Raw genomic sequence first — 16,581 nt, forward strand, 5'->3', positions numbered from 1 at the left:
GAACTTGAGCGGGGACTCGAGGAAAAACTGAGAGGTGGCTTGAGAGGGAACTCGAGAGGAGACTCGAGAGGGGACTTGAGAGGGAACTTGAGAGGTGACTTGAGAGGTGACATGAGTGGAGACTTGAGAAGTGACTTGAGAGGGCTCTCGAGAGGTGACTTGAGAGGGAACTCGAGAGGAGATTTGAGAGGGGACTTGTAACGACGAGACGCCGTTACTAGAGTTATTTATTAAATGGCATTAATTATATAAGTGTTGACCCCTCATCTTGTCTGTTGTTTCCGGTCGTCTCTGTGTTCCCTCCTACTGATTACCCAATTGTGTTCACCTGGTGCCCTGTGTTTGCTCCTCCCCCTCACCTGTGTCTAATTGCTCCCCCCTCACCTGTGTCTTGTTAGTCTGTGTATTTAAGTGCTGTTCTTTGTTGGGAGTGGTGGGGTGTGTGAGATCCTGGTGGCTGCAGGCTGGGCTCGCGTGAACAGCTGCAGGATTGAGGCTGTGTGAACTTTGTGCACAGTGTTTTAATAAATGCCCACATCGGGTTATATTTTTGGACGTTCTGACTCTGCCTCCTTGCTTGGTCGGGCCGCTCAACGGTCAGTCTCACAGGACTCGAGAGGGAACTCGAGAGGAGACTTGAGAGGTGACTTGAGAGGGGACTCGAGAGGGAACTTGAGCTGGGACTCGAGGGGGAAGTTGAGAGGTGGCTTGAGAGGTGACTTCAGAGGGCTTTCGAGAGATGACTTGAAAAGGGAAATTGAGAGGGGACTTGAGAAGGAACTTGACAGCGGACTCGAGAGAGAACTTGAGAGGTGACTCGAGAGGAAACTCGAGAGGTGACTTGAGAGGGAACTCGAGAGGGGACTTGAGAAGTGTCTTGACAGGGGAATCAAGAGGGGACTCGAGAGAGGGCTTGAGAGGGGACTCGAGAGGTGACTCGAAAGATTACTTGAGAGATGACTTGAGAGGGGACACGCGAGGTGACTCGAGAAGAGACTCGAGAGGGGACTCGAGAGGGGACTTGAGAAGGAACTCGAGAGGAGACTTGAGAGGGGACTGGAGAGGAGACTTGAGAGGAGACTCGAGAGGAGACTTGAGAGGGTCGGTAAGCCGGCAGGACACGGGGAGCTGGCGTCGGCCGGAGAGCCAACAGACGACGACGAGCCGGGGTCGGGAACATGGCTGCTGGGCCCGGTACTTGAGCCGGAACCATGGCTGGAAGTGGAGCCGGAACCACGGCTGTATGGGCCGGTTCTGGAGCAGGGACCATGGCTGCATGGGCCGGTTCTGGAGCCGGAACCATGGCTGTGGGAACCGGAACTGAAGCCTGGATCATGGCTGTGTGGGCTGGTTTTGGAGCCGGAAACATGACTGTGTGGGATGGTACTGGAGCAAGGACCATGGCTGCTGGGGCTGGCACTGGAGCCGGAACCATGGCTGTTGGGGGCAGAACTGGGGCTGGAATCCTGGCTTTGCGTCTCCTAGAGACCTTTTGGAGGTTCCGTGACCCTCCTAAGGCAAGGCGGGATCCCAAGAAAGGGTTTGAGGCTTGAGGCTGGCAGTCAGGGCTACTTGTAAAATCCTTAAGCCACTCGGGCAACAAGCTCCAGAGCCAGGGCTTGCGAGCAACCTCCTGAAGCGCCTCCTTCAACGCAGCCTCTCTACCCCATCTAGATGTGGCGCCATTCCACGTTTAAAAAATGTACTCCAGAGAGTACCCAAGACGTTCCGCCTGTAGCATCAAAAGGGCTGAGTCTGCTGGGTCCATAATGGTCAGTTCGTTCTGTTAAGAACTCAGGCACTTAGGAGGTAGGACCCAATTGCATGACCCGGGAGACAGAGGTAAAGTATTGGTAAGATACTTTATTTTCCAAAACAAAAAGCAAGATGAGCAAAAAATGGTCACTTTTGAATCTCTAGCTGAGGTGACAAAAATATAAGAACAAAATGAAAATCGCTTACGTGGTGAGGAACAAAACTTAACAATAGCACAAAGAGAGCATAGACCTGACTGTGGCAAAAGACAAGGCAAACAAAGATCTGACCATGGCAATAGACAAAAACAAACTGACACTGAACACTGGGAGACAGGGGAATTTAAACACATGACAATAAGACACAGATGGGAACAATCAGTGTGACTGACGCTGATGAGCACAAGAGACACAGAAGGGATGACAGGGGAAAACAATCAGGAAATTAGACACACCAGGGAAACTAACGACAGACAGGAAAACACGGGGAGAAAGACCAGACAATACACAGGGAGGAAAACATGACAAGGAGAACAGAAAAACACCCACTACAGTGGAATACGCACATACACAGCGTACCCGCGACGCTTACAATGAAGGCTCGATAATAAGCTCACAGCATATAAAAAAGCAGAGGTAAAGTGCTATTTTACTAGTGGAGGGGGGGGGGGGTTCCTCACCTCCTCTAGGGGGGTCCGGTATGGAATCAAATTAGGGTCAATAATATTCACAAATTATTTCACAGTCTGCAGTTGTATATCACCTGTTGTGCGCATGTGAAAAGATTTTGTGCATGTGTAAAAAAGTTTTGTGCACACAGATATAATTTGCTCGTGTAAAAACATTTTGCAGCTGTAGAAATATTTGGTGCGTGTGTGAAAAGTTTTTGCAGATATAATTTGCACGTGTAAAAAAGTTTTGCAGGTGTAGAAATATTTTGTGAAAGGATATTTACAACAGTGAGGTTTCACAAAGTCTGAGATACGGACACACAAATTTCCTATCTGTGTGTGCGAACCTGAAGTTACAAGCTACAAGCTGCTATTTACGAGTACGAATTTTGACCCTGTTTTTACGCCTGAGTATGCTAGCCAATCAGCACGTAGCCCACTGACCATCCAATCATAGGACACAAGGTTCTAACGCGTTCGTTTTGCTGACCTGCGCCACTTGGAGCGTGCTTGCGGGAGTCAACATGGAGGAGCCCGAGGCGAACTCTTGTGGGACACAGGTGGGTTAATTACATGCTACCACGGAGCATGCCACTACAGTTTTAATTAACTAACGTTACATCGTAATTAACTAAATATATCAAGACAGCTGTGCGTGCATCCCGGCGTTACTTAAATTGTATATTTAACGCTAGCTAGTTGATGTGGTCTTTGCTAATACTACTTTGTGCCACCCTCCTTTTTTGGGCTCAGTACTATCCCAACAAAGTATTTCCATTTACCTATATATAAAACAACATGGTAAAGCAGTAAAATACAGCTCATCTTTAAAAACGCAAATGTCATTTATTTGATGTATTTCCACAACCTCTTGTTGTCTTTGAATGCAGCCTCTCCATCCCAACTCGAACAGCTGACAAAGTTCTGGGTAGGGTGGGAAATCCCTACAGACACCTTGAAGGTCCGAGTTGTGAAGGGGGCGTACCTGAAGTCTTCCACATGTTTTGGCACATTGCATGTACCTGGGCACTTCCAAAACTATGAGGACTTTTCCAAGCATGTGGAGAGCTGCATTGCAACCTATGTTACAGGCTTTGGTCTAGTTTAGATACTGCTCATCAGTATGATTCTGTTGCAAAAAAAACATTGTTTCAGTGTTATGGAGCTTCTGCTTTTGTTCATTGGTGTAAAAAGGGATTTTGTCTTTGGTATTCTTTCTCCTGAAAAGAGATCTCCATTTTAAGAATATCGACTCACAGAAACAAAACCTTTTGAGATTATTACTACTTCATTTGTTCCAGTGGTCAGCTCAAAATTGAACTTGAACATGACATTTTCTGACAGATACTATAACCTTTGCCTGGTACTCTTTTTGTACTGCATTTTGTTGGAAGGGCTGTTTGGATTGTGCCATATGTAGTTCTGGCACCTGGTTCAGGTAGTTGTAACCAATGGCATCATTCATTCTGTTAATAGAGTCAATATTTTGAAAATGGTCTATTACAGTACTTGTTATTGCTGATGTATTTACTTGAATCATACAGCTCTTGTATCCAAAGATTCTAAGAAATAAACCATTGACCAGTGACTTTGGATGTTTGCTTCATTTCAATTTACCCACATTTTACATTTTTCACTACAATCAAAATTTGAATTATTATATTATATACCTTAAAATGTTCTGTGGCTAACAAAGTAATTTCCATTCATAAACCACAGAACTGATCATTTGCTGTGTAAACATTTCCCCGGGGACTATTTTGAATGCAGGTTGAAGTCTCTGAAAATGATTTTTTCAAGTCGTAGCGGAATGAACAGAAGTCAATGTCAGGATGAAAGGTAGGGACATTATTGTGAGTTCTAAAATAGAACATTATACTATTACTGTAGTATCTTTCATGTAACAAGGAACTGCATTAGCTAGTGGAAAGCCATGTTATTCTAAGAGTAACATTTCAGGTTACTACAAATAAAATAGGCCTCTAAAATTGAAATACATTTATTTTCCTTTTCAAAATGAGAATATAACAGTCATGCCCTATATATATATATATATATATATATATATATATATATATATATATATATATATATATATATATATATATTCCATCATCCTCTACCCAACCACCCCCACAAAAGTACCACGTATCTCCAGATGTGTTGGTGTTGAATGTTTGTGATCAACTGAAGGATGAAGTGTTACTTAAATTCTTCTTCAGCTAAATAAACTCTTTAAAAAGCCTCTTGGATCAGCTTGAAAAGTAGTCGTCACAAAGCGTAAAACAGGCTGTTTTTCTGACTTTGTAGAGATACGTGGTTTTCACAGGACAGAGACAAAGATACAAACACATGATGATCTTATAGAATATGATGCATTGATGGAGATTAAACTAGCCAACAGGATATAAAGGATTTATATGCAACTAATTACTGAATACTTCTTCCACTGCTGAAAGTTAGTATGCATTGTGCCTTATGCTTCCTGACTTGATTCAAGGACACCCTCTATGTAGTGAACTACAGCACTATAGATGTCTGCCCCAAAACACAATGAAGGAGCAGTAGGATTAAAAAGTTGATTCAGTCCTTCCAGTTCTTCGATGCCCAGGGGAGATGCTAGTTCAGGAACCTGTACTCCAATTTGATCCATGTCTGCAATTTCCACATCTGGAAAATGGATCCCCTGAAATAAAGAAGTAATCGGGTTTGTTAAAAATAATTACATGGGATGACACCCTAAAACAGTGGTCAGGAACCTTTTCTAGAAATAATTTGGCTCCCAACAAATACAAATTCTAAATGACTAATACAGTCCATTATTTATTATTAAATTATTTCCACCCCACTGATTAAATTGTTGTTTTGTCTTGACATGAACACTAAACTAGATTTCAATCACTTGACATGCATTACTGAACTGTAATTTATTAAGCCATTTATTTAGTTTAAATGTTATCCTTGTACAGACTAAATAGACTAGTGCACTGCATATTCATTGCAGTTTTCAGGTGTTAATTTACCAGTGAAAGAAGTCAGCATCTTTTTTTCCTGCAATATTCTTTTTGAGGCCTACAAATTCAAAGAAAAATAAAATGAAAACAACTACAACAGTAGTTGTTTTCATTAGTTTTACATTTTTCGGATTGTGGCCTATGTCTTTGTATATCAACAAAACTATTATATGCAACTGAAACTCAATGTTACATTGTGTTGCATAGCCCATTGTTGGCTTTGACACAAATTGTAATTCTGCTGTAGCCTGATTATGCATATGGTTATTGCTGTGTACTATTGGAAGATGCCTGGTAAAGTGAAACACAGTGGTCCTGGTAGGCTAAATTCCAGTTCCCGTGTGTTGCATTTTCATTATAATATTAAGAACAGTGTAAGGATTTTGTCAAATAAACATATAACCAAATACTAACATTGTTATGACTTCTAAAAGAAAGCAAGGTCTGCTAACATTGGCTTCCTCCACAATGGTGAATAAAACACAGAACTACAAAACAGTTTTTCCCCTTTACCTCAAAGTTGTCAGGAGGGCTGACAGGGCTTTGACTCTTCCCGATTTCCCACAGCTGGTTAGGAGTGAGGTTACGTTCTGTTCGGAGTGAATGGTTATTCCAGCCATCTGTGAATGTGTCAAGATCTTCCTGAATTCGGGGCAGAAAGACATACTGAGCACAGAAAAGGTGTGTGCAATTTGCTGGGTCGAGCAGGCCATCCTCCTCTAGGCTGTGGAGCAGATCGTAATAAATACTTGACACGACATTCCACACGTCACGCCACAGGCGCTCTATCCTGAAAGACAGTTGACAAAAATAAATGAATAAATGCAGTCCGTAAACAATTATCACACCTTTACGTTGCAAAAAATGCAAATAGTAACTCAATGGATTTTTCCCCATCCCTAATAACACTAATATGTACATTAATCTCAGCAACAACTTTTAGCACCATAATTAATGGCAGCACGTGACTATTAAGCGATAAAATAGCAAAATATATTTTGACCAAAGAAAGCTTTATGACAGAAGCTACAACCATACACTGATATTACCTTTGATTATGAACACTTTTCCCTGAGATGAAGCTTCCCCTGCCGCACCCACGAACGTCAAACATATGTCTGGCAATGTCCACATTTTCCACACCTTGGTCTCCTCTGACCCTTGACATGTACAACCATACAGATACCATGTTAAGTAATTTGACTATGTGAAATTTGAATCTCTGTACTCTTAGAGCTGGCTGTATCTCCAGTTTTCTAAGTACAGCTATAGCCATTTAACAAGCTTCACTATTGGCTACTGGCTAATCCCCCAGGGAACCAGCAGTTTTAAAGATGTTGTTACCACAGAAACAAGAGGTTTTAGTATGAGACTGAAACATTCTTTATGGGCACATCACTGGAAAGACCTACACATAATATTGGGAATATGTCATGAAGTCATGTAAAGTCATATAAACAAGTAATGAATAATCCAATCTCATTCTAAGGCCATCCCCATAGGTGTCATCACTGGTAAAGTGTTGTTTCAGAAATGACATATAGGGGGTGCTAGGGCTTCCTGGGCCTTTGCTTAATAGGCACTATATCCCCAACTATCAATTTACAACTTTTCTTGTAAAACTTAGTGAAAAATCTGTTGATCATGTAGGCCTATAGACCTTTTTGAAAAGCAGCCATTTTGACATAAAATAGTAGGGTAAACACAGGTGTTACCAGTGATACTAATTAATGTTCTGTTCCATTCAGATCAAACAGTCAGGGTGCTGCTATTGTGCATGTTGGCTCACTGGAAAGGCTATACTGCACTAAATAGAATGGAACCTTAATCAACTTAATTAATTTAACCTGTATTTACCTGCTAGTTCATGTCAATACGGCTGCCGTGACAAAAGTCTACCTTATTTTTATAAAATGGCCTAGACTGATACAAATCAGTGTTCTTTTAACTGTATCAAGTGCACCTGACATTTTTCTTCATATTCAGTATTTCCAATAATCCAATGTTTACATGTAAAAAAAACACACACAAAACAAGAAATAGCCTGTTACCTGGATGGAAATCCGTGTTTGTCCACAGCCTCAAGGAAGAACTGCAGAGCTGTTGAAGCCGCCTTGTTGTTATTGGCTACTTGTAGGTACATGATCTATGAGAGCATTTATAGAAAGGAAAAAGTAAGCACCACAGAAACGCAGTACTCAAATAACCTATTAATGAATTAAATACTGACCCCATACTGTATGTGCGTGATAATTAACTTTAAAAAATGGCATTTAATATCAATTCACTTTTGGTCAATTGTAAAATAAACTCCAGGAAGCACTAACCTTTCTTGAAAATCCATCAATTCCACCAAATATTACCATACCATATCTGCAAAATAAAAAGGTATTAATTGCTTGATGTATCCACACCACATCTTGTCCCACCAAGTCCTTTGATGATTGAAATAATCTTCGTGTCCATCGCCAGACCCCTTTTTTGTGGTGTTGTGCTGAATAACATGATGTGGTCGGCGCCTACATTAGATGACCCGCACAATGTATAGTGAAATGTTTATCTTTGGCTACAATACTGCTTGTGTTTACATTATATAAAACATAGCTGAGGAAGAGCATTTATTGTTATAAATATGTTATTTGTGTCCTAAATATTGCTGATTGGTCTTTTAAATGAATGAAGTAAGGCTAATTTTGGCCTGAACTCGAGTAGTGAGGCATGTGTTTCAGGTTAAAGCTTTTGAAGTTCTGCCCTTTTCATGCAAAAAAGTATAATGCATGGACTGTAGAGTATATGAAAAAAATATAGAATTATATTTAAACAAATAAAATAATTAATACATAAATCAATCATATACTGTAGAGTATATGATTGATTGATTTTTAAGAAAACATGAATCGCTCATCGTCTATTGCAGCGGGTTGTAAGGAGCATTTGTGTTGAGTAGGCCTTACAGTTATTTATTATTGATTATGAAGATCGTATGGTTAGCCCACTTTACCGTTCCTTTTCGGTTCACTTGCTTTATTTTCCAGCTGACGTGAACAAAAGTCGGATTGGAAACTGAACCTTTCGATCTTTGGCTAACTAACGTTACGTTACCTTCCTCTCCATATTAAATGCCCGGGGCATTATGTCAGGAAGCACCCGACAAAAGTGTTGCATTAATTTCTTTAACATTAACGTTACTCATTAAAACGGCACAACAACAACAAACGTTAATTTAGCCAACAGACTGTAGCTAGCTAAGACAATAGCAAAGACCACATCAACTAGCTAGCGTTAAATATACAATTTAAGTAACTCAGGGATGCACGCACAGCTGTCTTGATATATTTAGTTAATTACGATGTAACGTTAGTTAATTAAAACTGTAGTGGCATGTTCCGTGGTAGCATGTAATTAACCCACCTGTGTCCCACAAGAGTTCGCCTCGGGCTCCTCCATGTTGACTCCCGCAAGCACGCTCCAAGTCGCGCAGGTCAGCAAAACGAACGCGTGTCCTATGATTGGATGGTCAGTGGGCTACGTGCTGATTGGCTAGTCAGTGGGCAACGTGCTGATTGGCTAGCATACTCAGGCGTAAAAACAGGGTCAAAATTCGTACTCGTAAATAGCAGCTTGTAGCTTGTAACTTCAGGTTCGCACACACAGATAGGAAATGTGTGTGTCCGTATCTCAGACTTTGTGAAACCTCACTGTTGTAAATATCCTTGCACAAAATATTTCTACACCTGCAAAACTTTTTTACACGTGCAAATTATATCTGCAAAAACTTTTCACACACCCATAAAATATTTCTACAGCTGCAAAATGTTTTTACACGAGCAAATTATATCTGTGTGCACAAAACTTTTTTACACATGCACAAAATCTTTTCACATGCGCGCAACAGGTGATATACAACTGCAGACTGTGAAATAATTTGTGAATATTATTGACCCTAATTTGATTCCATAGTCCGGGGGCATGCTCCCCCGGGAAGATTATTTTTTTAAATATTGAAGTTAAATGCATCAACCTAGTGCACTTTGAGAGCAAAATGAATTTATGGATACATCTCTCAACACCCATAGGAAACAGAACTGTAAACATATTTACTTTTTCTTTGTGGATATTTTACAAATCACTCACCTTTTAAACTGTATTCTTGTTTTACTGTCATATAGTATTTAATAACTGTTTTTCATTTATTCTCATAAATGGCGACCAAAACGTTTGAGACCCACTGAGATAACTAGACTAAAGTTAACTATCTAAACAGAGTCCCTTACCTCACTGAGCTGTAGTTATCTCTCTCAGTCTGACAGGACAGAGCTCTCCCTCTCATTGTTTTAGAAACAGCTTTTAATATCCATTAAGCTAACAAGATGCTAACAACAACAATGCAAATAGTGAGTTTGGTAGAAATATACTGTATAATAGTAAAGTTATTTAAGATAATGCCATATTTATTGAAGATTTTACATTATAAATATTCCCCAAAATTATTCAAAAGCTCATTCTTCCAAACTCCTTGCTGTAGTATGACACACAGGAGACTATTGATGTGTGCAGTGCGTTTGGTAGTAATAAGCTGTATAATAGTGATTGAATATTATTGTATTCTCTTTTTTCGGAGTTGCACTTTGCAGATGGTCCCTGAGCACTCGTTTCTTCTCCGGCTGCAGAAAGAGACCAATGTAATGTGTCCAGCTCGGAGGAAGGCGCGTATTGGCTTTTTTTGATCAAAATGTGATTGTGGTTCGTTGTCAACCTTACCGGTACTTAGGAGATGTCATTTGTGTCTGAATAACGTTTTGTTCATGAGTTATTGATCCATGAAATCAGAATCTCCCAATATCGTTCCAACTTTACTGAACTCACAAACCTCCGCTGTGGATTTTCAAAACAAAATACAGTAAAACTATGGTAGGACCAAGTTTAAATCTCTGAGGCCTGGATGCCACCAAAATAAAAAAAAGGTTTATGCAGCCCCAACAACAGCCTCTGATAATCAACAGACTTCATGCAATGCTTCATCGGATGCATATATTAGATAATAATCTCTATCTCACTCCTAACCCATCTAAATCTTCTTTCAGCATGGCTAAGTGTTCATAAAATACATCCATTATTTGTTCTATATGCTTCTTGAAATCCTAAAAAACACATTGTTTTTCGTCTGAAAATGGTACAAACAAGAGGCAACATGTTTGACGAAGGTGTTGCGCTGGGCTATATCATGAAATCAATTTCAATTAAACTTAAGCTCGCTCCATTGCGGAGATATTCCCGCGAGAGTGCGGAAAACTTAAATTAATTCACTAGCCCCCTTATGGCCAATCCATGACTAACACAGAAGTCGGATGCGGATGGAAATTAGCTAAATCTGGCACTGTTACTCTTGACACATTTTAATGTTTTAAGTGTTCATTATTGTGCATTGTCCCACCGCTCCGGTTTGTATCAGGGAGGCGGTTCCTCCCAATCAAGCCCCTCCTATTGTCCGAACCATTGCCAACATGTGAGTTGAAGTCTAACAACCAGACTAAGGACTACCCTTTAGAACAGGACTCCGTTCAGGGTCTCCAAGAAGCCCGAAAACTCTGAACTGCTGTACGGTGCATAGGCACAGTGAACTAGGGATGGGTATCGTTTGAAATGTATCGATTCCGATTCCGGTTCTGCTTATCGATTCCGGTTCTTATCGATTCCAAAATTGTAAAACAAAGAGGTCAAACGTTTAGATAACAAAAATCTCATTATTCTTTTAAGCTTTAACTAACATTTTTACAAATAAAAAATATTAGGGCTGTCAAGTTAAAAAAGATTAACGCCACTAATTATTTTTACGCAATTAACGGATGAGCATTTTTTGTCCTCGGCCGCCCCGTAGTTTCAGAGCGCATCGAGTTTAAAATACCATCTATACAATCCAAGCACACTGCTGATGCCGACAGCCCCGCTCCTGCCGCCCGCTTGCAGCAGACCACACTTGAAAGAGTGCGAGGGAGACGCCTGGACACGTCTACAAGCAGCAAACTTTCAACAAATGTCGCTAAATGGGTGGCGGCAGCTTGCAGGCCAATTAACATTGTGGAGGACGAGGGGCTGTGTGATATAATTCGGGTCGCATCCGACGAATGCACTTATGAATTGCCTTCCAGAGCCACCACTGTGTCGAAAATATACAACTTGTATGAAGTCCAAAAAGCAAAAGTAGAGGAGGATTTAAGAAAGTCTCACCGGAGGCTATTGGAGTTCACTCAGTAATGGCAGTTACCTCGGGGTCACAGCGCATTATTTTGACCCACAGTGGGAACTTCAGTCTCATGCTTTGTTATGAAAACAGAGGAGCGGCATTTCGCCGACAACTGCGCCGACACACACACACACACACACATTATATTGTATGAGAGAGGTTCCAGGTTGAATTGAGGCGAATATTTGTAATGTTCAGAGGTTGTTGTGTTTAATATTCACGAGAACATTTGTCATTGTTCAAATGATAATAAACATACATTTGCATAAAGCATACTTGTCCACTCATATGTTGATAAGAGTATTCAAAACTTGAAAAATATCCCTCTAAGGTAGATTTAGAACAGAGCGATTAACTATGGACAATCATGCGATTAAATATTTTAATCGACTGATAGCCCTAAAAAATATACATGCAATACAAATGTATTGCACAATAGCTGTGCTTTATTTTAACTGAGATATGCCTGTGGCAAGCTATTAACAGGCATTACGCTGTGCCTTGTCTTTTTCTTTTGTAGTGTAGTGGAGCCTCACTTCAGAGCGTTTACCGCGACCCATCTTTGGTGTTATGAAGTGACTGAGCTCGTGAACTGTCTACGGGAGGGCGGGGGGAGCCTCGCTGCGGGGCAACTGTGGACCTCTGTCACCTGTCAGCGCAACTTACATGATGCCGTTTTAAAAAATGAAGGGCGGTGCCGGCCATCAGCGTACCGAGCCGGCCGTCAACGGCCCGCCGACGACCGGCTGTTCTGTGATTCTCCAGAACACACAGATGGCCAGTCCGCCCTTACTCTGTATTAATGTGGAATACAGGTACCGCATTTAGAAACCGTTAAGCAGAACCAAAATGGTGTATTTTGTATGGGTACCCGGTACCCGGCATTTTCTTATCGGTTCTCATCTGGAACCGAGTTTCGGTTCCCAACCCTACAGTGAACAGTCAGAGTTTCTGGCCCCATAACCTGCAGGCATAGGGAGGGGACACTCTAGTATACTGGGGTAGACTCCAACAAAGTGGCATTCAGCAAGGGGACTTGTAAGTATCTCCACACCCACTCGGTGCATTACACCATGGCCACTGAAGAAGAAGAAATTCCAACCCCTATATCCAAGAGTAAGGTTCCAGAGCTGAGGCTGTACGTAGAGGTGAGCCCCACCAAATCCAACTGTTACGCACCACCTCCAGATCGTTCCCACCCAGAGAGATGATGTTCCACGTCCCCAAGATCAGCCTCTATGGCTGAGGGCTTGTCTGGCAAGACCCTCTACCTTCACAGGGAGCCTTTGGTTCTTTGCGTGGTCGGTGAACCCAGAGAAGTGGAGGTTGTGTCCACGTAGCTTTTCGGGCCGTTCCCAACCAGCCTCTGTGGCAAACTTGCCTATCAGGCCCTTGCTGATTAGCTTGAATTAATCTGGCCTCCCTGAGACCAATTTGACATGGGATATCCTACCAGGAACGCAAGGTTCCAGACAACACAGCCCTCAGGTTCAGCGGGGGACACAAACCTCTCAATCACAATAAGGTGATGGTTACCGGATAGGAGATCCTGTCACATTGTCCCTTAATTAGATTAGATTAGATTAGATGACTTTGTTGTCATTACAAAAATGCAAGCACAGTGTAACGAAATTAAGGAGGGTCTAACCAGAGTGCAAAACAGTCAGTTATATACACAATTATCAGAAGTATGTACAAAATAAATGATACGAAGATAAAGGTAAATAGATGGGAAATGTATAAATAAGAATAAATACACAGATAATAATAAATACAGTGAATACAGAATTGCGCTTCAGCACAGCACAAGACAACAACTAGGCAGTATGGGACAGCGTTGGGTTCATTTTCAGCAGTCTGACTGCTGAAGGGAAGAAGCTGTGCGTAGTCCTGTTTGTTCTACCCGGGAGGCTGCGGTAGCGTGTCCCAGAGCGGGTGCCACGTAGGGGGATAAACAGTGTATGGTTGGGGTGGGAAGAGTCTCTGATGATGTTTTGTGCCCTTCGCAGGCACCGCTTTTCATAGACTGAGGCTATGGAGGGGAGTGGCATCGTGATGATGCGTTGTGCGATCTTCACCACCCTCTGCAGTGATTTCTTGTCCTTGACCGTGCAGTTACCGTACCATGCTGATATGCAGGTGGAGAGGATGCTCTTGATGGTGCAACGGTAGAAGTTCATTAGCACCTGGGAGGATAGGCGGAGTTGCCAGTTTCCTCACGAAGAAGATGCGCTTGTGAGCCTTCTTGACTAGGGTTGAGGTGTTGGCGGTCCAGGAGAGGTCCTCCGAGATGTGGACTCCTAGGAACTTGAAGCTGGTGACAATTATCCACCTTATTTAATGCCTGTTCTGTCTTTTTCTCTATGGGTTTAGGGGTCTGGCGCTGAGCAGCAGGTCAGAACTTCAGCAAGTGCTGGAGAGGAGGAAGAGAGTGCAGACGGACTCAGAAGAGGATGGACAGAGCAGGACTCCTCTGGAAGATGTGCTATTCAGACGTCAACAGAAACAACTTGAGGTATCATCCTGTTTATAAGAGCTCCACCAATCTCAAACCGTCTAACTCTGAAATGGCTGACCCAGAGGAATGCCCTCGCAATCTAGCGAACTGCACTTACAAACAAGCCCCTTTTCGTTGATGAGAGTCGTTCACTTCCTTAAATAAACTTTAGTGAAGAGCTGTAAAAGTTCTGGATACTCTCCCTTTTTGCCTGGTATAGCTTTGTCTATCCTGTATCTATATTAAAGGTGGGGTAGGTAATTTTGGAGAAACCAGCTTGAGCGCGCTAGAATTTGAAAATACAACACCGGAGAAAATCTGCCACTTCCTTACAGAGCCCCTCCTCCCACACACACGAACGCGTACATGACCAATGAGGGCACAAGATAAGTTTGTGCACAGATGGAAGGCTGACAGGCAGGTAGGCCATCCAGTTACTTTAGCCGGGCCAGCTCAGATGATTGGTCGAGCTTTTTACAGTACTACGGCTTCCACAGATGACATTTTGTTATGTATTTGTTGTCAAAGCCCTTCAGATATTCATTGCTATCGGGATGTTAAGAGCATTCCATGGAATATAACAACAAGTGTATCTTGAGCCGGTTTCTCAAACTTACCTACCCCACCTTTAACCAATTTTTATTGGCCATCTTTGTTGGTGACATTTGGTTCACACACATCCAAGCTATTGCTGTGCTATACATAGAAAACAGAGGTAGAAAGAGTGAGCGAAAGAAAAGAAGAAGATTTTCCTTTTGGGCCAGAGTGCCAATGATTCTGCTTTTTTATTTTCAGAGGGACAAAGAACAAGACGACAAAGAAAGAGATGAAGCCCAGTTGATGGAGTTTGTTAGAGTACGACAGAACCTGAGAAAGATTCACTCAGCAGTCCAGAACAAGGCTGCAAACTGCTGAAGTGCTGCAGAAGAATTCACCCAAGTTGTAAAAATAACTCCAGAGTGTCACATACTTCCCTTCGAGTATAAGACTAAAAAGTGAATGCAGAGACCACGGTATTAATGCTTCATATATAAACGAATACATTATCAGTATTCTTTTATAGCTGTGTACAGAAATGTAATCTGCCGCTTTCATATTTTAAACATGTTGTTGATTGACATGGTTGCTTTTATTTACTAATAGTATGTTGCAGAGAAAAACGATGATCTTCTTTGACTTAAGATTTTGTTAACACAAATGTTGTGTCTGTTAACATAATTGTTTTGATTGCATGTCAAAGGTTTCTTCATGATCTCAGATAGGTAATATTATTTTTGAATCAGATGTAAGAGCCACCAGAGTTCATTGCTCTGTCCTGCACTATACCCATCCACTGCAATAGCTTGGCCAGGTATGAAGGAGTATGGTATGGAATATAATCTCCACTTGCTGTGTTAGCCCCAAGCCTTTTTTCATCTTCCAGACATCAGCCAGTAGCAGGCTGGGTAGTGTAGCCAGGACCCTCTGTTGGGCCTCGGTGTGACTTAGCTTACTTAGCTGCCACATATTAACCTCTATGGACATTCTTGGTTCTAGTGAACATCTATGATTCAAGTGGCGATAACCTAATTTATTTAATGACCTTTTTGGCTGTATCCCAGATTTGGTCACACCCAACCTGATACTGGGAAGAGATCTAAATACAATGTTTGCAGTCCCCATTTACTTGATCTGCTAACATTAAAACGGCCTTCAGCCAGCATAGTGTTTTAGAAGAAAAATATAGATTTAAAACTTCCACATTAAAGGATTTTTACTTTTTCAAGATTAGATGTCTTCCTTTTGGACAAAAAAAATCCTTTCACCTTTAAAATCTCTAACCTATGAATGTATCATAATCTTCAAACACTCTTGTAATTGGACTCTGGTTTCAGGTTGATAACATTGAATCTTTTCCCTTTCAAAATAATTGGTTACCAGATAATTTTTTTATTTACCTTTTTTAATCAGAAGTATAACTTAGGGGTCACATAATTCTGTTGTCATTCATGAAATTCATTTCTGTTTGGTCGTCCGACCCTATTTTTAAATCAGACCTTTTATTATTTAAAACTAGGATCAAATGCTCATGCATCATTCATGTTTATTAAATGGTTATCAGACCATCTGTCATACATTGATTCCTGGTTTAATTGAACACTAATCATGTTTCTATTTAATGATCCTCTATGTTTTCTAACCTTCTATTTCTTATTTCTGTTTAGTAACTTTATAATTTTGTATTCAATTAGTAATGACAGAGGAAGGTCAGTCTAGACTTCTATTCATTTGAAATGTATGCTTAACCTTATCTTAGCTTTAATTTCCTTGTCTTGTTTTCAGTTGGCTGTGGGACCTTTACTTTTCATTTCATTTTTATTTGTCCCTCTCATAATAATTGCCAACAAAACATGTCTCTACA

General features: G+C 41.2%; 1 protein-coding gene and 1 long non-coding RNA gene across 4 annotated transcripts in view; one reads left to right on the top strand and one right to left on the bottom strand.

The window, feature by feature from the left end:
- The window catches only part of LOC307037924, a 35,452-nt gene extending 20,339 nt beyond the window's left edge, over window positions 1-15,113 (top strand). The window contains exons 2-3 of the long non-coding RNA XR_013807825.1: window positions 14,057-14,198; window positions 14,976-15,113. This is a non-coding gene — a long non-coding RNA (uncharacterized lncRNA). The remainder of the gene's footprint in view (window positions 1-14,056; window positions 14,199-14,975) is intronic.
- Window positions 4,505-8,906, bottom strand: LOC307037887 (uncharacterized protein). 3 transcript variants are annotated; one of them, XM_079679085.1, is made up of 5 exons: window positions 8,851-8,906; window positions 7,491-7,585; window positions 6,489-6,599; window positions 5,953-6,229; window positions 4,505-5,111 (listed from the first exon to the last, which is right to left on the bottom strand). In XM_079679085.1, the coding sequence occupies exons 1-5, from the start codon at window positions 8,884-8,886 to the stop codon at window positions 4,902-4,904; spliced, it is 729 nt and encodes a 242-aa protein (XP_079535211.1). In that variant the 5' UTR covers window positions 8,887-8,906; the 3' UTR covers window positions 4,505-4,901. The 3 variants fall into 3 exon arrangements, with proteins under 3 accessions (XP_079535211.1, XP_079535210.1, XP_079535212.1); XM_079679084.1 differs by lacking the exon at window positions 8,851-8,906 and adding an exon at window positions 7,767-7,921; XM_079679086.1 differs by lacking the exon at window positions 6,489-6,599.
- Window positions 15,114-16,581: the final 1,468 nt, after the last annotated feature.

The sequence above is a fragment of the Notothenia rossii genome (genome assembly GCF_949606895.1).
Source record: "Notothenia rossii genome assembly, chromosome: 4".
NCBI classification, from domain to species: Eukaryota; Metazoa; Chordata; class Actinopteri; order Perciformes; family Nototheniidae; genus Notothenia; species Notothenia rossii.

What these genes read in the sequence shown, in the direction of transcription:
- LOC307037887 (XM_079679084.1), bottom strand. Translation starts at nt 7,805, where the DNA reads ATGGTAATATTTGGTGGAATTGATGGATTTTCAAGAAAG. An exon ending in AAACACGGATTTCCATCCAG is followed by an intron (nt 6,600 to 7,490) that starts GTAACAGGCTAT and finishes GTACATGTCAAG; the next exon opens with GGTCAGAGGAGACCAAGGTG. An exon ending in GCCCTCCTGACAACTTTGAG is followed by an intron (nt 5,112 to 5,952) that starts GTAAAGGGGAAA and finishes TCTTTATTTCAG; the next exon opens with GGGATCCATTTTCCAGATGT.